The sequence below is a fragment of the Macaca fascicularis genome, chromosome 10 (assembly GCF_037993035.2).
Source record: "Macaca fascicularis isolate 582-1 chromosome 10, T2T-MFA8v1.1".
NCBI classification, from domain to species: Eukaryota; Metazoa; Chordata; class Mammalia; order Primates; family Cercopithecidae; genus Macaca; species Macaca fascicularis.
The window spans coordinates 91303847-91329167 of NC_088384.1; the positions used below are offsets into that span (position 1 = coordinate 91303847).

Consider the following 25321-nt stretch of genomic DNA (forward strand, 5'->3'; position numbering starts at 1 on the left):
CAGTCACTTGCCTGGGGGTCCTATGACTAGTGGTGGAGCTGGAATTTATCAAGCCCATGTATTCTGATTCTCAGTCTTTATACCGCTATGTTTCCTCATCTATGATTGTGAGTGCATGAATTAATGAATCAATTAGTCAATCATGTTCCTGTTGGGGTCCGTCCGAGCCAGGGTCCCAGAGTGTAGATTGAGGAATGCACATTGCTTTCCAGACTGGAGCTGGGGAATATGCAGTCCCTTCCTAGAGTGTTCAGTGACCACAGTGCATATGCGCGTGTGTGTGTCCTCTCTCTGCCCAGGTGGATGAAGAAACCCCGATGTGGTGTCCCTGATCACCCCCACTTAAGCCGCAGGCGGAGAAACAAGCGCTATGCCCTGACTGGACAGAAGTGGAGGCAAAAACACATTACCTACAGGTGCTTCGACTCCCCCTCTTCCTCCCTGCCTTTGGCTCCCCCCTCACTCTGTTTCTCCTGGCCTGAGTTTCAAAGGCTCACAATGCAGGGGGGCCTCGGGATCAGGCTCACAACACAGGCCAAGGGCCAGGCATGTGGCATCAGCATCAGGTGCTGACAGCCCATAACTTTGTCCTCCTTGTGGCTTCCATAGGATGCTGTGACTCCAACCTCAGATTTGTTTGGTCCTCTGGGGGTTCTTAGTTGTGCTCTGTTTAGATGCCTATAGTTTTTAGGTTACAGAAAGTGGGGTATGAATGGTTTAGTAACTTTCAGCTGTGACAAAGAACCATGGCTTGCAGTGAGCTATATCATGCCACTGCACTCCAGCCTCAGTGAGAGAGTGAGACTGTCTCCAAAACAAAACAAATGAAACAAAAACCACAAAACAAAACAAACAAAACCATGGCTTAATTCAGTCTCCTTATCACTGCCTGCCAAACCTCATTCCCTCTCATCTGGATCCTCCCACCCCAAAATCCACCTGATGGACTTCACCTGAGATTCCCAACACAGCGTTCCAGTTGTTTCTTAAGGAGTACAAAGAACTGGGACCTGAATCATAATAGTGTCATATTCGACTGTCTGGAGGAACAAAGGGCAGAGCAGGATCCATCTCCAAGCCAGATCAGTGGCGCAAGAACAGAGATGACGGAGCCCATCACAGCAGACTCAAGCACCAGAGTGGGGCTGGGGCAAGGGCCAGGTACTGAGCAGGCTCAGGTGGGGCTGGGGCAAGGGCCCAGGCATGGGCAGGCTCAGGTGATTGCTGGTTGGCACTTCTCAAGGCTCTGCTGTCATCTCAGGTGGATCCCTTGGGTGCAGAGGCAGGACCTGAGACAGAGATCCTTAGAGTTGAACTAAGGGCTCTCCTGCTGACAAGCGCTCCCTACAGAGCGGGACTTTTTTTTTTTTCCAGAAATCTGACAAGACAAGGAAACTTAAGAATCTAGGTTAGAAACTGAATCGACTCTCGGGTCTCTTGAAGGGGTAAAGTGGATCAAGAGAAAGAAGCACTGGGTTCTAACCCAACTCTGAGTAACTTCTTTCACTCAACTTCTCTGGGCCTCAGTTTCCTTACGTATGGAGTAGGTAGAATAATCCATGCCCCAGAGGGTCACAGGACAGAGAACCCATAACAACAACCCATGATGGTGTTTTGTGAAGAACCATGCAGTATGAACACAGCAACCCTAAAGAGCTAAATCTATAATGGATGAAATCAGATACCGGCCAGCTTCTAGGGAGACAAGCCAAAGATTGGTGCCAAAGATTTTTAAAGAGACTTTTCACTTAAACTCCTATTATTTGAATAGCTTTATAACTTTTATAAATGAAAGTATTTTGTATTAGAAAAAAAACCTTAAAATTCAGAAAATGCTATTTACCAATTTCTTTTTTTTTCTTTTTTGAGACAGAGTCTCACTGTGTTATCCAGGCTGGACTGCAGTGGTGCAGTCTTGGCTCACTGCGACCTCTGCCTCTGGATTCAAGCAATTATCCTGCTTCAGCCTCCCAAGTAGCTGGGATTACAGGCTCACACCACCACGCCTGGCTAATTTTTGTACTTTTAACAGAGACAGGGTTTCGCCATGTTGGCCAGGCTGGTCTCAAACTCCTGACCTCAAGTGATCCGCCAGCCTCGGCCTCCCAAAGTGCTGGGATTACAGGCATGAATCACTGCGCCTGGCCCCAATTTACTTTTTTCAACAAACTAGAGTGGAATCCTTTATTCAACACAGCTTTGCTGGAGATCAAATGGAAAACACTGAGTAAAGCAAAGCCATCTGACTGAGGCAGGGTGGAGATCCAGAGCTCTGCCTGCTCAGCCTCTTCTTCAACCCCTGGGGTAGCTAAGCAGAATTCTAGGGTTCAAATTCAGATCACTGAGCCACATTGTCTCAGATATCTATTTTAGCTCTGCTATTCTCTGACTCTCTGATCTTGACTAATGATCCTCTCCTCTCTCACCAGCATTCACAACTATACCCCAAAAGTGGGAGAGCTAGACACGCGGAAAGCTATTCGCCAGGCTTTCGATGTGTGGCAGAAGGTGACCCCACTGACCTTTGAAGAGGTGCCATACCACGAGATCAAAAGCGACCGGAAGGAGGCAGACATCATGATCTTTTTTGCTTCTGGTTTCCATGGTGACAGCTCCCCATTTGATGGAGAAGGGGGATTCCTGGCCCATGCCTACTTCCCTGGCCCAGGGATTGGAGGAGACACCCACTTTGACTCCGATGAGCCATGGACACTAGGAAATGCCAACCATGATGGTAAGGCCATGAGGGGACAGGGGTCAGTCTTAGGCTGCTCAGTTGTTGGGAAAGAACTTGGAGGACATCTTAGATGAGTTTCCTGCTTTCTAGAGCCTCTTGTCCAAGAACTAAGACCGTAAGAGGGTGGGAACTGTGATTTCTGATAATATTCAACATTCGATCCACCAGAGCCAGGGCCATGGAGATGAGTCAGGTCACTTAGAAGATAGTCCGGTTGGCAGGAGAAAAGTAAGGTTAGACCACGAGTAAGAAGATAAAGTAATGAACCAGAGGCTGAAGAAAAAGTTTAAAAGGGGTTGGGCGCAATGGCTCATGCCTGTAATCCCAGCACTTTGGGAGGCCGAGGCAGGTGGATCACCTGAGGTCAGGAGTTCAAGACCAGCCTGGCCAACATGGTGAAACCCTGTCTCTACTAAAAATACAAAAATTATCTGGGCGTGGTAGCAGGTGTCTGTAATCCCAGCTACTCAGGAGGCTGAGGCATGAGAATCGCTTGAACCCAGAAGGCGGAGTTTGCAGTGAGCCAAGATCGCACCATTGCACTCCAGCCCAGGCGACGAGTGAAACTCCATCTCAAAAAAAAAAAAAAAAAGGTTAAAAGGCATTAAAGCTGAAAGTGGGGTCTGAAAGTGGTAAGCTCTGGCCTGAATGATAAGGGCTCCAAAAGCCATCTTATGAATGACACGACTGGCTCCCTCCTTTGTCACCCAGACATGTGAGTATCAGGCCCTGAAATTATTCTGGCATCCTTGGATAATTTACCCTGCACCACTATGGTTCAATGAATATTTACGGAGGCAGAACCAATACCGTGCAGCAATACTAATGATACCCTGCAGGTTGCCAAAAAGTTCCTCGTCAATATTTACTCACAAGGCACATGCTTAGTACGTAGGCAAGTGTACATTATTATACCCATTTTTAAGATGAAGAGTTGGGGCTCAACTGGCAAAGCTGAAAGGTGACAATACAGGTATTTAGCCCTGGTTCAACTACTGGCTATGTGATACCCTCAGTCTCCTCGTCTGCAAAGTGAGGGGCTGGATTAGGTGATTGCTAAGGGCCTTCCAACTCTAACAAACATGATACAAAGTCTTGCAAAGACCGAGGGAGCTGAACATTTGAAAAAAATGGCATGATCTCTGTCCTCTGGCAGTCCAAAGTCAGTCTAGCAGGGCAGTTACGTGTGCACATAAGTAACCCTGTCATAGACAGACACTACCCAAGGCTGTAGCAGAGGTACCAAGAAAATACAGTAGGAGTTTGGAGGAAAGACGGACAGAGGAGTGTGGTTTTTGGATTATAATAGATGACAATTAGTGGGTATGCTGGTGTTCTAAGGCCCGTGCCACGTGCTTGCCACCCATTATGTGTGGAAACTATTATATCTATTAAATATATTATAATACATAATGAAATTTATATTAAGCAATATATAAAGTGTAAATATATGATGTAAAATTATTATAGGTAAATATTGTTATCTTCATTTTACAGATAGGTAAACTGAGACACAGAGAAACATTAAGTAACCTACCTAAGGTCCTATAGTTGGTGAATGGTGAAATAAGGCTTTGAACCTGGGCATTATGGCCCTGGAGCCCATGCTTTTAGCCATCATGCTAAGCTTCCATGGTTCTCAAACTGTAGGGCACAGCAGAATCACCTAGAAACTAGAAATCACCTAGAAATTTTCAAGAATGTAGATTCCAGGCCAGGCACGGTAGGTCACACCTGTAATCCCAGCGCTTTGGGAGGCCAAGACAGGTGGATCACCTGAGGTCAGGAGTTCAAGACCAGCCTGGCCAACATGGTGAAACCCCATCTCTATGGAAAACACAAAAATTAGCCAGTCATGGTGGTGGGTGCCTGTAATCCCAGCTACTCTGGAGGTTGAGGCAGGAGAATCCCTTGAATCCAGGAGGTGGAGGTTGCAGTGAGTCGAGATCACGCCACTGCACTCCAGCCCGGGCAACAGAGATTCTATCTCAAAAAAAAAAAAAAAAAAGACTGCAGATTGCTGGCCCCTAACCTCTTGTCATTCTGATTCTCTGGGTCCGGGGTAGGACCTGGGAATCTGCAATTGGTCTAATACATTCCTGGGGCGTTCTGATGCAGGTGTTCCATCACCATGAGAAACGCTGTCTTAATACCTAGAGTTTTCCTACCTGGCCTGATCATAAGAACCAGCGGGGGTTCTTGTTATAAATGTGGATTCCCAGGTCCTTCCCACAGAGATCCTGACTCTTAAGCTGAAACAAGCTTGGGGAACACTGGGCATCCTTTTCTCCTGCCCTGCGGCTGCCCAGGCTGAGAGCAGACTCTCAAAGCTGGTTTCCCCAGAGGCCATGTTTGGTGTCTATAGGTGGGGATCACCTCCTTGAGAACATATCATTGCATGCATCAGGGATTGGCAGCTCTGGGGTTATCTGTCAAAGGTTGGACCAGGAGGTGGTTTGGCCAAGGCTCAGCCTAGGCAAAGTCATGAACCTGTTAAATTGTTCTTTGTCCTCTTCGTTCTTCAGATTTTTGTCCTTTTTCCTATCGAACTCTATTTCCTTTGCCCTGGTGTCTCTCCTGTGTGTCCTGCATGTACTTTCTGGCTCTCTGCGTACCTATTATTTATTTCATTCTTATTTTTGGATGGGTGTCAACAAATGGCTGTCTGTGCTAACAGATAAGATGTGAGGAAAAGAGAACTAACATTTTTGAGGCCCTGTTATGTGCCAGGCACTGTTAGCTGATAAGGTTTTAGTTATATTCCTGATAGAGACAAATGAATGTTCAAAGAGATGTCCAGAGGAGGCAATGGGAAGACACTCCCACTCCTCTGCCCTCCCCTTCTGCCCAGCACTGGGGGTGTGCACTGCCCACACCTGCTCCTTGCTTTTGCAGAACTTGTTGAACCCAGCCCCCAAATCCCAAGAGCTGCTGGTGTGTGTGGGAAGGACCTGGGACCTGTGGATAGGCACCATCCCAGCACTTCTCCCATCTGTCCCACCCCAACTTTCATGAAAGAGTGCCAATTCTGATAGAAATTCCAAGATTGTTGATGTCTTCTTTGGATAAGAATCAGGACTTTGCTCTGCTCTGGAAAACCAAGCAGGAACTGTCCAGATGCAGCTCAGGACCACAGCAATCGACCCCTGGCTGGTGAACTGGAATGCAGTGACGGCAGGTTTTGGGTGAGAGGAAAGGAACCAAAATTTATTGAGCATCCATATATTATCTCATTTAATTTCCACATAGACTCAGCAAAGGGGTGGAGTTTCCTGGGAACTTTTTGAACTTACTAGCTTACTTCTTTTTTCTAAACTCTCATTATGGAAAATTTCAAACTCACAAAAGTAGGAGGAATGATTCTATAATCTCCCAGATACCCATCACCTGCCTCAGCAATTATCACCGCTGTGGCATTCCTATTTATCTACCTTTTTTTGGCTGATGTATTTTTTTTTTTTTTTTTTTTGAGATGGAGTCTCGCTCTGACGCCCAGGCTGGAGTGCAGTGGCACAATCTCGGCTCACTGCAAGCTCTGCTTCCCGGGTTCACACCATTCTCCTGCCTCAGCCTCCTGAGAAGCTGGGACTATAGGTGCCCACCACCACACCCGGCTTTTTTGTATTTTTAGTAGAGACGGGGTTTCATCGTGTTAGCTAGGATGGTCTTGATCTCCTGACCTTGTGATCCACCCGCCTCAGCCTCCCAAAGTGCTAGGATTACAGGCGTGAGCCACCGTGCCCAGCCTGGCTGATGTATTTTAAAGAAAATCTCAGGCATATTAACATTTCACCTTTAAATACTTCAGTATACACCTCTAACAGATAAAGGCTAATTTTTAACATAAGCACACAATCATTATCAAGCCCAACAAAATTAACAATAATTTTTTAAAATCTAATACCCAGTTTGAGTTCACTTTCCCAAAATACCTCAGAAATGTCTTTTATAGTTGTTTGCTTGAATCAGGATCCAAACAAGATCCACACACAGGGCTGACATGTCTCTTAAAGCCCTTTTTATTTAAAACACTCCCATTCTACACACACGTTTCCCTCCATATATTTGTTGAAGACACTGGGTCATGTGTCCTGAGTATAATCATTTGGCATGACTAGAATCAAGTTCACTTTTAATATGTCTCTCTTCCCCATAATTCCAGAATGTTGTTCATTAGATCTACAGGCCTGACTCGATTCAAGTTCAATTTTTTGGCAAGAATACTTCCTAGGTGGTGCTGGTACTTCCTATTCACATCAGCAAACACATATGATGCAGACTGTCCCACTTTCAGTGATGTTGAAGTTGAGCATTTGCTTCAGGTTGTGTCAGCCTGACCCACCCATTATACAATTCACCCGGAGAACTTAAAAAAAAAAAAAAAAAAAAAGATTGCCTACGTCCCAACCCAAACCTCCTGAATCAGAATATCTTCCCCACCTCCTCCATGTGTTTAAAAGGCTCCCCTGGGCCAGGTGCGACAGGAGCACTGGAGTAATCCCAGCACTTTGGGAGGCCAAAGCGGGCAGATCACCTGAGGTCAGGGGTTCAAGACCAGCCTGGCCAACATGGCAAAACCCCGTCTCTACTAAAAATACAAACATTAGCCGGGCATGGTGGTGCATGCCTGTAATCCCAGCTACTTGGGAGGCTGAGGCAGGAGAATGGCTTGAACCCAGAAGGTGGAGGTTACAGTGAGCCAAGATTACGCCACTACACTCCAACCTGGGTGACAGAGTGAGACCCTGTCTCAAAAATAAAAAAGAAAGAAAATATCTTTAAAAGAAAAATAGGAAATTCACCCCATTGGAAAGTGGCAGAGCCAGGTGTGACCCCAGGACTCTGCATTTTTAAGTCACCACAGGTGGTTCTGCTGCAGGTGGTCCAAGTATTTCCCTCGGTAAAATATGGTGCTTTTGGCACTATTCCATCCTAGGGGCTGTCACCTCGCTCTTCAACACAAAGCTTGTCCTCAAGGAACCCACAGTCCTGGGGCAGCGAGCATGTGCACTAAAAGCGATCATGTGGGTCGGAAGCGGTCAGTGCCATGAAGGCAGTTCAGAGAAACTGCCCGGAGGGCACAGCAGAAGGAGCACTTACCTCCAGCTGGGAAGTCAAGGAAGGCTTCCTGGAAGATAGGTATGGAGCTGAACTTTGAAGGAATCAGGTTATTCCAGAGGGAGGGGCAGCACTGGCAAAAGAACAGAGGCAAAGGGAAATGCTGTCACCTTTTGTGGGGCTGGGGGAGTTAATGAGATGGGAACCACCAAATATGGAGATCCTAAAAGAAAGAAATGAGGTAGAGACAAGGTCCACTTGAGTAGCTGAGTAGACTGCTGGGGACTTGCTCAGAGGCCCAGGGACTTACAGGAACACACCCTATCAGGGGTGCTGGTGCCCACACACAGCTCAACAGGACCCTGCTAATGAAGGGTAATATTTCTGCGCCAGGAGCCAGTATGAGCGCATTACACACCCTGCCCCATGAATCTTCACCCCCATCCCTATGACGAAGGTGCCATTGTTCCTTCTGTCTTCCGGAGGAAGAATTTAAAATGTCACACTGCTAGGACATGGCAGAGCTGGGATTCAAAACCAGGCAGTCTGGCTCCCAGAGACTGCATTCCTGACCACTCTGCTTCCCTGCCTCTTACCCTCTTAAAGAGTGAAGGCCCTAACAGCCTCCTGCCCATGGAGCATGGGGTCCTCACAGCAGGCCTCTCCTCCTCATACCTCTGCCTTCACCTTACAAGCTCAGGGAGTCCTCCTGCCCCTGCCCCACTCCCTCCGTCTCCCCTACAGGGGTCTCCTGGATTTCTGTGCAGCAGGATGCTGGCTCCCTGACTCTTCCCTTCCTTCTGGTTCCTGGACCCAACCCACAGGCCTCTTTCCTTTAAGGGGTCACTCCTATTCTCTGCAGCCCCAGAACAGGGGTTAAAAGAGCAAGAGACAAGGCTGCGGACAAAGGTTTCGAGTCCCCCACGGTGCTCAGAGCCCTGTTCCCTGGTTCCCAGCTGAGCTCCCTGTGAACAGCCCCTGGGGAAGAGCCTGCTCAGGAGACAGAGGCCCTGAACAGCTTGTCCCAGGTCATAGAACAGCCCAGGAGGACAGCCAGGACTGGACCCCAGGAAGCAGAGCTGCCTTCCGCTGGCTCTAGCAGTTGCTTTTGTTTGGGATGGAGCTCAGAGATGAGCTCACCCTTCCCTGCTGCCAGAGGGGCCAGGACCTGAGGAAGGAGCTGGGGGCGGCCTGGCCCTCTCATGCCAGCAGAAGGCCAGCCCCAGGCTTTTGGCCAACCTTGCACTGATCTTGCCCATCCCCCTTCCTTTCCGTTGCTCAAAGGTGGCTTCACAGAAGACACTGGTGGTGTCAGTAGTGTGGCAGGCATGTACTGCCCGTGGCCTGGGTCTGCCCCATAGGGTTCGTCTCTCTTCCGGAGACCTAAGCCAGAAAGGCCAAACAATCCCCACTCCCATGTGACCTTAGGCCAGTGACGCTGGGGCCGGAGTGGGCAGTAGGACTCCAGACCACCTCCTAGGTTCCTGGCAGCCTCCCTGGACTTAGAGGTGGTAGGAATGGGCCGAGCCATGCCTTAGGGCCAGAAGATAAGAGACAGGGCTCAAGGGGCTACAAATGCCAGAGGTCAAGGCAAGCAAGGGTCTGACACTGGGCAGACAGGAGTCAGGGCTGGTGATCAACAGCCTACCTAAGTCACTGCCCCCTGCATTTTCTCCCCAAAGCTGCGGTTACTTCATCCCCCTAAGTTCAGGCCTCCTTGTCCTGTCCTAGGCATAATACAGAAGCCCAGGGGAGTTGGCTTTCAGAGGATCTGGTTGCTGGTGCTCCACCGGCCTTGTGCTTCCTTTCTAGTCAATGGGCTTCCTCCAGTAACCAAGCTTCTGTCTAATATAGGATTACAACAGCTGCCACTCTGTGCCACACCACACACTTCACATGTATCTTATTCAACCTCACACAGCCCGGTGAGGTAGGTCTGATGCCCCCGTTTTACGAGTAAGGACACTGAAGCTTAGGGGTAGCCCTGCTGGCCATATTCACAAACCGGCAGGGGAATGAAGGTGATCTGTGCCACTCAGGGGCCCGAGCTCATAACCACCATGCCATGGAGCTGCCTCAGTTCCACCCTCATGATCCTGTGTCCCACTGCCAGGGCCTGGAGTGTGTTTGCACCTACACTTGAATCCCTGCCTCAATCTTAGCCAACAGTTCTGTTCTTCCAGAACCAAGGTCCTGCAGAGAGCTGCCCACGCCTGGGCCCCGCCTGCCCAGGGTCTCCTGAAGCTCACTGCCAGTTTGCCAGGACTTGCCCTCTTTGTCCCCACTCCCTCCCCTCCACCTCAGGGCCTTTTTTTTTTTTTTGAGATGGAGTCTCTGTTGTCCAAGCTGGAGTGCAGTGGAGCGATCTTGGCTCACTGCAACCTCCACCTCCCAGGATCAAGCGATTCTCCTGCCTCTGCCTCTAGAGTAGCTGGTACTATAGGCGCAGGCCACCACATCTGGCTAATTTTTGATATTTTTAGTAGAGATAGGGTTTTACCATGTTTGCCAAGCTGGTCTCGAACTCCTGATCTCAAGTGATCCACCCTGCTTGGCCTCCCAAAGTGCTGGGATTACAGGCATGAGCCACCGTGCCCAGCCAGCTCAGGGCCTTTTCATCTGTCACCTGGCCCCCAGCATCTAAACAGATCCCCCTGCCCCAGGTCTTGTTCCCTCTAATCCTCCCTCCAACTGCAGCCGGAGTAATTTCATTGGATCACACCCCCACTCCTGCTTAAACCCCCCACTAGCCAAGAAGCTGATCCAAATTCCTTTGTATGGCATTAAGCACCCTGCTTGCCAGCCTGGCTGACCTCATCTCTCTCCGGCCCTCCCCTCCTGCTTTGTTCCAGAGCCAGGTGGAATGAAACTGCCTGTCCCTGGACCGTGTTTATCGCATTCCATCCGCCAGGAATGTCACCCCCACCCTTCCTCTCCTGCCCCCTGAATCCGTTCTCCTGACTAACTTCTGATCCTTCAAGACTCAGCTTCAGCTTCATCTTTGTGAAACTTTCCCTGAACATCTTCCCCCAGGTTTAAATGAACCCCCTCTCCTCAGAATCCCCGCCCGACCCTCCCAGACATTCCTAAAGCACCCAGAGCCCTCTGCCTCACTTGTGCTCTCTCTCTCCTTGTCTCCGCTCTGCAGAGAGGCCTGGGAGGCAGGGGTTGTGTTTGATTTCTCTGTATGTCCAGCACGGGGCCTGGCACAGGGACTGTGCTCGGTGTTTGCTGAGGTAATGGGTTGGCTGACCGACTCATATCTAAGCAGGTGCCCTGGGCGCCTCCCCACACTCCTCTCCACAGGAAACGACCTCTTCCTGGTGGCTGTGCATGAGCTGGGCCACGCGCTCGGACTGGAGCACTCCAACGACCCCAGCGCCATCATGGCACCCTTCTACCAGTACATGGAGACGCACAACTTCAAGCTGCCCCAGGACGATCTCCAGGGCATCCAGAAGATCTATGGTGTGTGGCAAGGAAAGGGAGGACTGCTTCTTCCTCGGGGCTGGGCTGTGACTGCCTACCTGTTGTGGGTAGGGGACGAGGGAGGTGGACGTTGCTATCATCAGCACTGCTGCTGTTTCTCTGACTGTGTGTGACCTTTATAGACTTCCAATGGCTTTGCCTGGCCAGAGGGCAAGGCTTCCCCTGGCACACCTGGGAAAGCTAGGGGAGGGTCTGAGCTGTAACTGAGAGGGACAAAAGTGAGGTGAGGGCCACTCATTCCCTCTCCTTTATCCCTCCCCTTCCACACTTCTCCCCACCCCTTCATGCTTCGCTCCCTCCCTCCTACACCAGATGGTGACTGAGCACTCCCACAGGTTCCACCTCTAGCCAGGCAGGTTCACATATCTGCAGGAGTAACGGTGATACAGTAGGATGGGGACTATAACCAGAGCTTTGTTCTTTAAAAAGAGAAAATGAGGGCCAGGCATCATGGCTCTTGCCTGAAATCCCAGCACTTTGGGAGGCCGAGGCGGGTAGATCACTTGAGGTCAGGAGTTCGAGACCAGCCTGGCCAACATGGTGAAACCCCGTCTCTACCAAAAATATTAAAACAAACAAACAAAAAAATTAGCCAGGTGTGGTGGTGGGCACCTGAAATCTCAGCTGCTTGGGAGGCTGAGGCAGGAGAATCACTTGAACCCAGGAGGCAGAGGTTGCAGTGAGCCGAGATCACACCATTGCACTCCAGCCTGGGCAACAGGGTGAGACTCCATCTCAAAAAAAAAAAAAAAAAGAAAGAAAAAGAAAGAAAGAAAAGATGAAAGATGAGAAGCTACTGCTTATCTAGGTAAGATATGAAAGGCCTCCTACACACCTCTCTCCCAGTTCTGTTCACACTGGTATGTGAGGTTCTCGTTCTGGTCAAGTCAGGTGAGATACGAAGACCAGTTTACTTGAGCAAATGCTTGTCAAGACAGCACAGGCGCCCACAGCCCCCAGGCTATGGAGCACAGGAGGAGGGCTCCCTCTGGAGGAGATGACCCAGCCAGAGCCCTGGAGGACAGGCAGGACCTTCACAAGCAGAGACCAGGTGGGGGCTGTGGGTCCCAGAAGCTATTCCAAAGGTAGAACAGGATCTGCTGACAGATCAGACGTGGGATGAGAGGAAGGCGGGAGAGTCAAGGATGACCCCAGGGTTTCCAGTTTTTGTAATTGTGAAGCAATAGGGTCCACCAGTCTGCAGCTCAAAAATCTAGGCTGGAGGCCGAGGTGGGCAATTACCTGAGGTCAGGAGTTCAAGCCCAGCCTGGCCAACATGGCAAAACCCCATCTCTACTAAAAATACAAAAAAATTAGCCTGGCATGGTGGTGTGCGCCTGTAATCCCAGCTACTTGAGAGGCTGAGGCAGAAGAATCGCTTGAAGCTGGGAGGCAGAGCTTGCAGTGAGCTGAGATCGTGCCACTGCACTCCAGCCTGGGTGACAGAGTAAGACTCCGTCTCAAAAAAAAAAAAAAAAGAAAAGAGAAAGAAAAAAATCTAGGCTGGGATATTTATTTGGGGTCTTTGGTGTTCAGTACAGTAACCACTAGTCATGCACAGTAATGAAATTTAAATTTATATTAATTAGGCCAGGTGCGGTGGCTCAAACCTGTGATCCCAGCACTTTGGGAGGCCAAAGTGGGAGGATTGCTTGAGGCCAGGAGTTCGAGACCAGCCTGGGCAACAAAGTGAGATCCCTGTCTCTACCCACACCAAAAATATGAAAATTATAATTTCAGTAATAGTTCTTTAGTGTATCTCAGTCACACTAAGAACTAGTCATTCATCTTAAGAGCTCAGTAGCCATATATGGCTGTGGCTAGGGGCTACTGGAGTGAACGATGCAGATATGGACAATTTCCATCATCACAGAACACCCCAGTGGACAGCTCTGACACAGGTCTGTAAAGCCATGAGCCTGGATGAAACCACCTAGAGTAATGATTCTCAACTTGGCTGCCCTTTGGAATTACCTTGGGATTCTAATAAAAAACACAGATACCCAGCCCTCAGCTCTAGAGATTTGGTTTTATTAATAGTTGGGGATTGGGCGCAGTGGCTCACACCTGTAATCCCAGCACTTTGGGAGGCCAAGGTGGGTGAATCACTTGAGGTCAGGAGTTTGAGACCAGCCTGGTGAAACCCCATCTCTGCTAAAAAAAAAAATTACCTGGGCGTGGTGGCACATGCCTGTAGTCTCAGCTACTTGGGAGGGTGAGGCAGGACAATCACTTGAACCTGGGAGGCAGAGGTTGCAGTGAGCCGAGATCGTGCCACTGCACTCCAGCATGGAGGACAGAGCGAGACTCCTCCTCAGGAAAAAAATAGTTAAAAAAAAAAAAGAAAAAAAAAAAAAAGTTAGATAGCTGGCCTGGTGCTTCCTGAACATCCAGTTTGAAAAGCTCCCCCAGGTGATCCTAATATGCAGCCCAAGTGGAGAAGCACTGACCTAAGGATGAAAATGTAGAGACAGAAGAGAAGAGGACCAGGGGTATGCCAGCCTCTAGAGTAGGGCAGATGGGGACAGGCAGCCAGCAAAGGAGGCTGAGAAGGAACAGCCCATGATGCAGGAGGACAACCAAGAGAGTGTTTCAAGGAAAGTGTTTCTATAAATCTTGCTGCTTAAAGTGTAGTCTTCAGACCAGCAGCATCAGCATCACCTGAGAGTGTGAAGGAATGCAGACTCTCAGGCCCTCTGAGCCCTTATCTGCATTTTAGCAACATCCCCAGATGATGCATGTGCTCATCAAAGTCTGAGTCAAGCAACCATTGGATGATCTTGGCGGAGCAGCTGGAGTGGGTGATGGGTAGAAGCTGCACTGGGCTGGGAAAGAGAATGAATAAAGTGGGTGAGGAAGTGGGGCCAGTGTGTGTGAAGGGGGCAAAGAGGGTATGGCCTAAGGAAGAGCGCTGACCTAAAGAAGGATATGATTGCTCTGTAACAGGGGAAAAGAGAAGATATAAGATTCAGGGGTAGAAAGTTGAGAGTCCCATTCTAATGGCTATTTTCATCTGTTTTCTCAAAGACTGGGGGAGTTAAACTGGGGAGAGGGAACAGGAGGCTGGACTGGGACAGAGCTGTCTCAGAGTTGCCTGGGTGATGCTGAGACAATGGCAGCGGGAGGCGGGAAATGGCTGCCCCCTCTCTAAGATGTAGCTCCTCTCTCCAGGACCCCCAGCCGAGCCTCTGGAGCCCACAAGGCCACTCCCTACACTCCCCGTCCGCAGGATCCACTCACCGTCGGAGAGGAAGCATGAGCGCCAGCCCAGGCCCCCTCGGCCGCCCCTCGGGGACCGGCCATCCACACCAGGCACCAAACCCAACATCTGTGATGGCAACTTCAACACAGTGGCCCTCTTCCGGGGCGAGATGTTTGTGTTTAAGGTAGGGCCAATGGATTGGCACCACCCAGCTGGCCCCTGACCTTTCCTCCTCCTCCTCCACACCACGGAGCTGGGAAAGGCTCCTGATTTGGGATTTGGTTACCATGGGGCCTGGACGGGAGCTGGCCCAGTGGCCAGGGTATGGGGTCTCTTCCTGATGCTGCTGGGAGTGAATCACAAGGTGAACCAACTTGTTTCCAAGAGGGAGGGGGAAAGATGGGTGATCCCTCACCTCCCCAGGATTAATGCTGGGAGAAAGTGCTGGAAGCTGGCTTCTGGTCTGTGACCTTGACTAAGCGAGTCACCTCCCTTCTTGGGACCTCAGTTTCTCCATCCGAAACCTGGGGGAGTCATTCCTCTAACAAAGGGTGTGTGAAGATCCAGTGAGCGTCCGGCTCTGAAGATGGCCAACTTGGAGTGGGGGCTAGGTCAGTGGTGGCTGAGTCTGACTCCAGACCCTACCAAGGCTTGAGAAGCTGCTACTGGCCAAGGTATATCTTGTCATCTGTCCTCCATCAGCCATGGACTGACAGGGTGGCAGCCTGCTTGACGTGTTGCAGGTTGGGCTCTCGGGGAACGAACTCTGAAATGGGGTCTGGAATGCAGGATTTCGATTAGGGAGTACTTTCAGAATCACCATTTGTGAGAAGGAGGAGAAGGAAGCAGGACAGGGAAGAGGGAGAGGTTAAGTGGCAACAGAGGCCCATGGCAGCCTCAGCCACCCCCGCAGGGAACTCTGGAGCTACGGTGGCCTGTCAGTCAGCCTACGTTGGGCCCAAAATATCTGGAACATTATAACCCCTACCTCATTGAATCACTGGAGGAGGAAGGGCATCCAGCGATTGAGAAGGGCTCTCTGGAGCAGAGAACATCCCCAAAGGGGCTGACAGTTGAAACCTGCCTGCTGGCCACACTCCTGGCCACTGGGGCAACAAGCCCTTCTCTGAAGGGGATCTGGGCAGGGCGGCTCCATCACACGGGGTGGTGAAAGAGGCTGCCTCGCTCCCCTCGTGGAGTTATCCCAGCACGCGCTGAGCGCTGCGTGGGAATCGGGCAGTGTGGGTCAGCCCCAATCTGGCTTCTCACTGAGTGGCTCTAGGCAAGTCACCTGGCCTTTCTTAAGACTCCGTATATCTCAGATCAACTTAACAGAGACATGAAAGTCAAAATAAGGTCAAAAACCTGGATGTGAAAGTGCTTTGTAAAACACCTTTTAAAATACTAGCTTTTGTACCATCTTTTACAAATCATGCTTCTTCTTCTGCAGTCATTCTACTTTGATCCGACTGAACTGTTCATAGGCAGGTCCGGGTTTTATCACCCCCATTTACACATAAGAAAACTGAGGTCTGGCAGCTACAGGCCTTGCCTAGGCTGCTTCCGTACCAGCCCAAGGCTGCAGTGGGGACAAGGCACCAGTTACAAGAGGCGTTTTTACTGGACTCCGACTATTTAGCTGCCATTTACTCAACATGGACTGTGTGCCCTGTACTGTTCTGGGCACTTTGCCTAGGATCTCTCATCTGATTCTCCATTATTACCTGCACTTGCAGGTGAGGCCCTAGGTCATGCAGCTATAAATGGAGAAATGTGAATGCATGCCCAGGTCTCGAGGGAATTCCCATGACTCCCATGGCTTCCATGATCCTGGCCCTACTGGATGGAGCTAGCCACATACAGGGCACTCGGCCCAGGCTCAGTGACCACCCCAGCCTCTCACTGTCCTGAGGACCAGTCTGGCTGATGTCAGCGACGCTCCACTGCCCCCATGTGGCCACTGCAGGCCCTGACATCCTTTCTGGCTCCCTCACACCTTTTCCACACCAGGCCTGTCTGCTGTCTGTCTCATGGTCCACCCAGCAGCAAGAGTCAGCAGGAGGCTGAAATGAAGAGAGTTACAGGAGCATCCTGTCTTCCTCCCAGGGCTTTAAAAGTCAGAAGCAGCTAATGGACAGGCTCGGTGGAGGGTTGCCAAGCTGAGCCCCAGGGAAGGTGTTGGGCTGTTGGGACCTAAGCCCCACAGCTGAAATCACTGGGTTCGGAGGCAGGGCCTGACACACCTTTCTCCCCCTCTCCCGCTTCCTCCCAGGATCGCTGGTTCTGGCGCCTGCGAAATAACCGAGTGCAGGAGGGCTACCCCATGCAGATCGAGCAGTTCTGGAAGGGCCTGCCTGCCCGCATCGACGCAGCCTACGAAAGGGCCGATGGGAGATTTGTCTTCTTCAAAGGTAATGTAGCCTGTGCTGCGGGACAGTTCCCTGCCCAAGGTCATGGGACCTCCTTTTTCCCATCTAAACTGGAAGAGGAGGGGTGGGAGGCACATGTCCTCAGAGGGCCCCTCTAGCCTAACAGAGACACTGACCTCTGACAATTTAAGTCAGAAAGTGAGACTGATAATCTGTATGTGCCAAGGTTGGTGGGGCGACCAGCTTTGTCCACATGACATAGAGTGTGGGACAAGCAATTGAAGACCACCCAGTACCTCATGGGAGGCCATCGGGTCAGTTCTGTAAGAACCCAGAGGGAAGAGGTCACTCAAGGTGGGGAGGGCGTGGGAGGGAGCTAAGGTGCTCACCCTGTGCCCAGCACTGTGCTAGGTTGTTTCATGACAATTATCTTGACTCAGGCCAGACCTCAGATGGGTGAGATACAGATAGTGAGAAGAAGGAAAGCATTCCAGAGGGACAATGGCTGAATAAAGGAGCAGGGTTGAGATGTGTACGGACGTTCACAGGGCTTAGAAGACCCATCTGATGGCCACGGAGGCCCCACCTTGGAAAGCTGTGAGAAATGGCCCAGAAAGGTCACCTGGGGGCAAATCCTGAAGAGCCCTGGTTGCCAGGCCAGAATGTGGTCTTGATCCATTAGGCCAAGGCTGGAAATTCATGGAATGTTTCTGAGCAGCAGAGAGCCAGAGGGCAGGAGGTGACAGACATGGCAGGGGCAGGGCAGCCATTTCTGAGGTGGTTCTGGAGAGTGCCACTCATGAGGCCCAATCCAGGGAGGAGCCGTGCAGCTGGAGGGCAGGGGACAGCTGCCAGGAGAGTCACAGGACCTCAGAAGTGACTGAATACTCGGCCAGGCGCAGTGGCTCACGCCTGTAATCCCAGCATTTTTGGAGGCCAAGGCGGGCAGATCACCTGAGGTCAGGAGTTCAAGACCAGCCTGACCAACATGGTGAAACCCCAGCTCTACTAAAATTACAAAAATTAGCCACGCGTGGTGGCGCATGCCTGTAATCCCAGCTACTCAGGTGGCTGAGGCAGGAGAATCGCTTGAACCCAGGAGGCGGAGGTTGTGGTGAGCTGAGATCGCACCATTGCACTCCAGCCTAGGCAACAAGAGCCAAACTCCATCTCAAAAAAAAGTGGCTGAATACTGAGAGTAGCAGGAAAGAGAGGGTCAACAGTGAGGCTAGGACTCCCTGCTGGGGACCTGGGAGGCAGAAGGTGATGAGGAGGGAGCCCTTCTGTGGTGCAGATGAGGAGCTCTGGGAAGCCAGCCGATGTGGAGCTGCCCATAGGCCACGGGAGGTCAGGGTTTCTGGGTCTGCTGCTCAGGTCCAGTGGGACAGCCTCAGAGTCAGGTGTCGCTGGTGGCAGGTTTGGAGAGTGGTAGTGCATGCAAAGCCATGTAAGTGGCTGAGATGACCAGAGAGCAGAGAGGAGCAACTCACATGATGAAAAGAGGGTGGGACTCGGAGCCCAGGCAGCAGGGGCAAGTTGTCCAGGATCTGGGACTGGCCTCAGGCTTCCTGCCCTTCCCAACTCTAACTGGGCCAAGGGGCTGAGGGCATCAGGCTGTTTTCACCTGACATCCTGAGGATGGGCAGGCAGCACTGAGTGACTGGGGAAGCTGATCCTGGGCTCCTCTTGGCCACAGGTGACAAGTATTGGGTGTTTAAGGAGGTGACGGTGGAGCCTGGGTACCCCCACAGCCTGGGGGAGTTGGGCAGCTGTCTGCCCCGTGAAGGCATTGACACAGCTCTGCGCTGGGAACCTGTGGGCAAGACCTACTTTTTCAAAGGCGAGCGGTACTGGCGCTACAGCGAGGAGCGGCGGGCCACGGACCCTGGCTACCCTAAGCCTATCACCGTGTGGAAGGGCATCCCACAGGCTCCCCAAGGGGCCTTCATCAGCAAGGAAGGATGTACGTAAGGGCCGGGCTGGGGTGGGCGTGGGGAGCTGGTTTTATGTGGTCCTCACCAGTGCCCACGGGCATACTCAGTGCCTATGGGCATCCAGGTTTGAGACAACACCTGGTGGCAGACAGTTGACTCGTATCTACCCATGTTCACACGGTCCATTAATTCGCTTACCAGCTGCCGAGTCACACTTTTTCATCTGCAGGAGTGATTCACAGCAGAGAGACGTTGTCATAGACTGACTTCATTCCTTCAGACAGCATTTCTCAAACACTTATCCGCAGGTGTACTCCAGGGACGCCTCGAGTTACCAAATCTGAAAAGCAATGATGGGCATGCATGTTTCAAAGCCACTTTTTCACAGGGCTTGAGGGCAAGAAGATGGAAAGAAAACCTTTAAAAAACATGGTTTTTTTTTTTTTGTTTTTTTTTTTTAATTCTAAGAGATAAGGTCTCTGTCGCCTAGGCTGGAATGCAGCGGCACAATCATAGCTCACTGCAGCCTCAACCTCTTGGTCTCAAATGATCCTCCTGCCTCATCAGCCTCCTGAGTAGTTGGGATTATAGGCACATGCCACTATGCCTGACTAGTTTACATTTTTTTTGTAGAGACAGGATTTCACTACTGTTGGCCAGGCTGGTCTCAAACTCCTGGCCTCAAGCAATCCTCCCACCTCGGCCTCTCAAAGCCCTGGGATTACAAGTATGAGCCACTGCATCAAGAGAGAAACTTTTTATGTTTCCTGAATTCCTCCTAGAAGCCATGCTGGCCACCAGCCCCCACGACTGCCGTCAGACATTCAACCTGTCTCCCCACCAGCACAGGAGCTTCTCAGGAGGAGCGGCCAGCCTGGCCAGATGCAGAGTGGGCCTCCAGGAGTGTTTGTTAAGTAGATCTCCACTGATGTGGTCCAAAACACAGACTCTAGAGCTGGACTGGCTGGGTTCGTAACCACCATAGTACCACTCACTATGAATCTGAGCAAATCTCTAAGAAGTTTTCTGTTTTCTCATGTATAAAATGATGATAATAATGGTACCTACCTTTATATAATGGTTTTGTGAGGATTAAAGAAGATAAATTGTGTAGCATACTTAGAAATAATGCCTAGCACACAATCCATGCTATATGTTTTAGCTGCTATCGTCATCATCATCATCATTATCATCATCTCGTGGGTTTCAGTTTATGTGGATTGAAAAGATTCATTCATTCACTCCATAATAATAGACAGCTTGTGTGGTGGGAGCTGGGGACGTAGCAGTGAACAGGACTTGCATAGGTCCGAGTCTAGGAGCATAAAGCAAGATGGCAACAGATGCTATAAGGGAAAGACACCCAGTACTTTGGGAGGTCGAGGTGGGAGGATCACTTGAGGCCAGGAGGTCGAGACCAGCCTGGGTAACATAGTGAGACTCCATCTCTACAAAAAAAAATACAAAAATTAGCTGGGCATGGTGACATGTGCCTGTAGTCCCAGCTACTTGGGAGGCTGAGGCCAGAGGATTGCTTAAGACCAGGAGTTTGAGGCTGCAGTGAGTTATGACTGCGCCACTTGTACTCCAGCCTAGGTGATGGAATGAGACCTTGTCTTAAAAAAAAAGAAAAGAAAAGAAAAGAAAAAAAGGAAATAAATCTGGGAGAGAGCAATGAACCAGAGGGGGCCATGTTAGAGATGGCTGAGAAGGGCTCTCTGACAAGGCTTCACTGATAAGAAAGCCAATGGCCAGGCCGGGCGCAGTGGCTCACGCCTGTAATCCCAGCACTTTGGGAGGCCAAGGCGGGTGGATCACGAGGTCAGGAGATCGAGACCATCCTGACTAACATGGCGAAACCCTGTCTTTACTAAAAATACAAAAAATTAGCCAGGCGTGGTGGCGGGCGCCTGTAGTCCCAGCTACTCGGGAGGCTGAGGCAGGAGAATGGTGTGAATCTGGAAGGCAGAGCTTGCAGTGAGCCGAGATTGTGCCACTGCAACTCCAGCCCGGGCGACAGAGCAAGACTCCGTCTCAAAAAAAAAAAAAAAAAAAAAGAAAGCCATTGGCCACAGCTGCTATTTGTTGGCTGTCTTGTACCTGATGCTTTACACACAAGATCTCCCTTTTTGGGGAGCCTCAGAGACAGGTGACATCAAGGACCTAGACCAATGAAAGCCCTAGCCATGGTGGGGAGCCAGCCAATGAGGACGGCATGAGCAAGCTGCTTTGCCCGCTGGCTGAGCTGCTTAGGCTGTTGCTGGAGCCCTGGGGTGGTTGCCCAGGGAGTGATTGGCAAGACTGCCCAGCCTCTCCCCAAGAAGGCTCCCAAAGACCCTGCATCTGTGTTGTGATGTGTGCCAAGCAAAAAAAAACCCATAATTGCAGAGAGGTAGTATCTTGCTGTCAACACAAGGCGAAATCTTACTCCTTGCCTCCCTTGGCTCAAGCAGGAGCCAGGCTGAGGCTTAATGGAACCCACATGTGGGGCAAGGGGGACCTGTGGGCACAGTGTGACAGAGCTGTGACCCAGGCAGCGTGCAAGGGGTCCTGTCTGGGCGGCACAAAGTGAACCATGTCCCAATTCTCCCTGAAGCCCCTCTGGTTTCCTAGCACCCGTAGAATGACAGGCAGACCACTCCAGGTCCCAGGCGCTCCCCTCTGCAGCTTCTTACTCCATGACTCAGCCAAGCACTACACCCCAAACCACCAGGTGTCCCCACCTTGCCTCCCACGCCACAGCGCCTGTGCCCTTCCTCTCACACTGCCCCAAAGCAGGTGCCAGAAGTGTCTGGGAGTGGTGATGCTGGGCTGTATTTCTGCAGATTACACCTACTTCTACAAGGGCCGGGACTACTGGAAGTTTGACAACCAGAAACTGAGCGTGGAGCCAGGCTACCCGCGCAACATCCTGCGTGACTGGATGGGCTGCAACCAGAAAGAGGTGGAGCGGCGGAAGGAACGGCGGCTGCCCCAGGACGACGTGGACATCATGGTGACCATCAACGATGTGCCGGGCTCTGTGAACGCTGTGGCCGTGGTCATCCCCTGTATCCTGTCCCTCTGCATCCTGGTGCTGGTCTACACCATCTTCCAGTTCAAGAACAAGACAGGCCCTCAGCCTGTCACCTACTATAAGCGGCCAGTCCAGGAGTGGGTGTGAGCAGCCCAGAGCCCTCTCTGTCCACTCGGTCTGGCCAGCCAGGCCCTTCCTCACCAGGGTCTGAGGGGCAGCTCTGGCCACTGCTCACCAGGGCCAGCAGGGCCCTAGGCTGGGGTCGTACAGCTGAAGTGGTGGGTGCATTTGGCCTAGGCTGAGCGTGGGGCAGGGAATTATGGGGGCTGTGCCCCAGGGTGGGTGTCTGGCACCCAGCTGCCAGCCTTCTGTCCTGGGCAAACTACTCCCTACTTAAGGGAATAGGCCAGGCTCCATCCGGAGGCAGGGACCATGCCAGGAGGAGCCCCTGTGGTCACAGCATCCTGTGGTGTCCATGAGGTACCACAGCTCCACTCCTGGCTGGAACCCAGCACCCTCTGTGGGAAGCCAGCACTAGCTCTCATCCCCCATCCAGGAGATGCCACCAGTCCTGGTCCCCTTTTGCCAACACCTGCTGGTCAGATGTCCCCCTACCCCCACCCCACTGTCCTCCAAGGCTACAGGACCCCTGCTTCTGACACAGTGGGCAACAAGCCTGGGTTTCCCTGCTGGCAGACAGCAGATCCCTCAGGAAACCTGCTCCACTTGTCAGGGTCTCTTCAGAGACCCAGGATTTAGGGTCACATGCTGCAGGCAGGGCTGTGGCCCGGCTGGGTCTGACAAGGACCCACCTGTCACATCGTGAGTATTTAAATGTCCTGTCACTACTGTTTAAAGTCCCATTTTGCAAAGGCTGCTTGAGGCTTTAGGTGAACTAGAGGTGACTGTCTTGGTGATGAGGCCAGCAGAGCGGCCCTCCCCCAGGCGACAAGGACCAAGGTGCTGCTAAGGCCACTCTAGCGCCCAGACACCCCAGTAGCTGAGCCCTGCTCCTATGGCTACAGAGCTGGGGCAGAAGCTGACCCCATTTCTGGAGGCAGATCCGAGTTTGTGACCGTCCTCCACTCCCCTCTATTGTCCCTGTCCCCAGCTTTGCTCCAGCCTGTCACTTGCGGCCTGGGGCTCAGCCTGACTAGTTAGGTGAGACAGAGATGGCTGCAGGGCCAACATGGCAGAGCCTGGGAGTCCTTCGGAAAGGGACGGGGTGTCTGAAGTGCTCAGTGCCTCCACTCCCAGCTACCCCAAGGCCGACTCAATCTCTCGGCTGGAAGCAGTGTTTTCCCAGAGCTTGGCCCTTGCTGACCTTGCTCACTGGGCCCATCTTCCCACACTGCTCTTAGAAGGGCAACCCTACCAGTAGCAGCCCCAAGCCAAGGGGGCTCCCTTTTTGACCTTCACTGGCACGCCCTTTACTGTCTCTGGCAGGAGTTCCTAGGGCTCGGCCTGCCTTGCTCCAGTACAGCAGAGGCAGCCCTGCTTGTCACTGAGGAGTCCTAGACAAGGCCAATGGGTTCAGTGATGCCCACTGGCTCTCTGCCAAAGCCAAAAAGAGGTGTCAGGCAGTCTCCAGCGTGCTAGCCGGGTCTTGGATGCCACCCCTGCTCACTGAGCCTGCATGGGCCTTGCCCCCGACCCTGTGGTCTCTGAGATTGGGGTCGGCTTACCCTGTAGCACAGACAGGGACTCCTGCTGCCCTGGGAGCTATCTCAAGCAAAATCTCTTGTCCCAGGGGCGCCCATGTGGGTCCGCTGTGTCCCCTGTCATCATCCTTGTTTTTTCTCATTTTGGCCAAGGGCAGGCTCCCTGGGACAGGCAGGGAACAACTGCAGATATATTAGTGATTCATAGGTTTGTACAGTGTTTTATACTTTGCAAAGCACTTTATTAGCTCACACCTGTCCACTCACATGAAACTCGTGTAGGCCCTGGGAGGCCGAAGGTAACTCTCACCATGTGCTCAGATGAAGCACAAAGAGGTTGTTACTTGCCCGGGCCATCCAGTGGGCTGGCTGTGTCTTATGTCCCCATCTGTGGACCCCTCTAGGGTCTGAGATGAGATGAGAAGTGTCTCCTGTATCCACCTCTTCCTGGCCTCCCTTCCCCCACTTCCTGGTCCCTGTCCACTCCTCAGGTTGGTGCTCTCACTTCTTGAAAGCTCTAGGCACCCCCGCCTCCCGCCAGGCTCCCTGTTGGCTCCTGGCAGGCCAGCTGAGAATGAGCAGGAGATGGAGGCAGGCAGCCCAGGCTGCAGAGGTGAGGGATATGGGGCCAGGCCCAGAGGCCTCAGCCTAGAGGCTTCCAATCTCAGATTCTCCTGCCTGTGGTCATCTGTTTGTCCATCACCCCAGGACAGGGCAGACGGAGGGGCAAAGCACTGGGGGCCCCAGAGCCTAGCTTCCCCTCAGCCTGGGGGACATCACAGCATTTCAGTGTCAGTCACATTTTAAACTGATCAGCCTTTGTATAATGTTTTTTAAATCATTTATAAATAAAACAGAAATACAGAGTGTGTCATTTCCCTGGGATGAGGGAACAAAGATCAGGTTCCAAAAGTAATCTTAAGCTCCGGGAGGAGAACCGGGGTCCTCTGGGGTGTCTGGGAGCTGCCTCACGCATCTGGTCTGCCAGATGCGTCCTGAGGATCCAGGATGGGGAGCAGCCCCCCTCAGGAGTATGGGGAGGGTCACTGTGGCAAGGGCTTCTCCAAAGTCAAGGCCCCTGGTGCCATGACCGGAGACACACAGTCAAGAGCACGGCTATCAGCAATTAAGATATTAATAAAAGGCAGACGAAGTCAGGAGGTGAGCAGCTTTACGGGCTTATCAGGAGGCCTGCCCTGCCTCTGGAAGCCAGCGACAGAGAGGGATGCCCCCGACCCAGCCAGCCGGAGAAAGGGATGGGGTGAACACGAAGGTCTGAGCTGGGTCTGGGTGCAGGCTGGGCTGTAGGCCGCGAAGGCGGCCCGGCCGGGACTTCTTTCCAGTCCCTGGCGACCTCTTCGAATTCTCTGCTATCTCTGGGGAGCCTCGGGTGGAAGGGGGTGTAAGAGACGCAGGGACGTGGGGAGAGGAGACAAGGCAAGCAAGAACCACAGGGGACGGCAGACAGACGGGCGGCATCCTCCGGAAGACGCCGTCAGTACCAGGAAGTGCAGGCGATGAGGAAGCGCACGTCGTCCAGCGGCCCCCACGGGCTGGGCTCGGGCTCGGGATGGGGCTGAGGCCGGGGCTGTTCCGGGCCCTCCGGCGCCGCGGGCTGGGGCTGGGGCTGGGGCTGGGGCTGCGCAGGCTCCGGGGCGCCGCGGCCGCCACTTAGCTGAGCCCCCATGGTCTGCAAGAAAAGCCCTTTAGGTCTGGGTCGCCGGCACCCCCCGCTAGGGCCTCGCCCCAGCCCTGCCCTCACCTCGCACAGCCACACCCGCTGGTCTTCCGGAACTGGACCTCAGCGTCGGGAGGAGCTGGCGCCGTGACGCCACCGCGCGCCGACCTCGCCCTC

General features: G+C 52.2%; 2 protein-coding genes across 6 annotated transcripts in view; one reads left to right on the forward strand and one right to left on the reverse strand.

Annotated features, from left to right (window-relative positions):
• MMP24 (matrix metallopeptidase 24) overlaps positions 1-24330 on the forward strand; it is a 52599-nt gene extending 28269 nt beyond the window's left edge. Inside the window, exons 3-9 of one of the 4 annotated variants that reach the window (XM_045362814.3) lie at positions 300-416; positions 2430-2734; positions 11102-11263; positions 14456-14670; positions 16759-16897; positions 18552-18818; positions 21615-24330. In XM_045362814.3, coding sequence (XP_045218749.2) covers positions 300-416; positions 2430-2734; positions 11102-11263; positions 14456-14670; positions 16759-16897; positions 18552-18818; positions 21615-21952 — 1543 coding nt within the window. In that variant the 3' untranslated portion in view covers positions 21953-24330. Of the gene's footprint in view, positions 1-299; positions 417-2429; positions 2735-11101; positions 11264-14455; positions 14671-16758; positions 16898-18551; positions 18819-19018; positions 19129-21614 lie in introns of those variants that run through there. The other 3 variants (XM_074005148.1, XM_074005147.1, XM_074005146.1) reach the window with 3 other exon arrangements.
• On the reverse strand, positions 24291-25321 carry MMP24OS (MMP24 opposite strand). Of its 2 annotated transcripts, none has more exons than XM_015457983.4 (2): positions 25267-25321; positions 24291-25156 (listed from the first exon to the last, which is right to left on the reverse strand). In XM_015457983.4, the coding sequence occupies exon 2, from the start codon at positions 25151-25153 to the stop codon at positions 24962-24964; it is 192 nt and encodes a 63-aa protein (XP_015313469.2). In that variant the 5' UTR covers positions 25154-25156; positions 25267-25321; the 3' UTR covers positions 24291-24961. The 2 variants fall into 2 exon arrangements, with proteins under 2 accessions (XP_015313469.2, XP_045218754.1); XM_045362819.3 differs by lacking the exon at positions 25267-25321 and adding an exon at positions 25229-25261.

What these genes read in the sequence shown, in the direction of transcription:
- MMP24OS (XM_015457983.4), bottom strand. Translation starts at nt 25,153, where the DNA reads ATGGGGGCTCAGCTAAGTGGCGGCCGCGGCGCCCCGGAGCCTGCGCAG.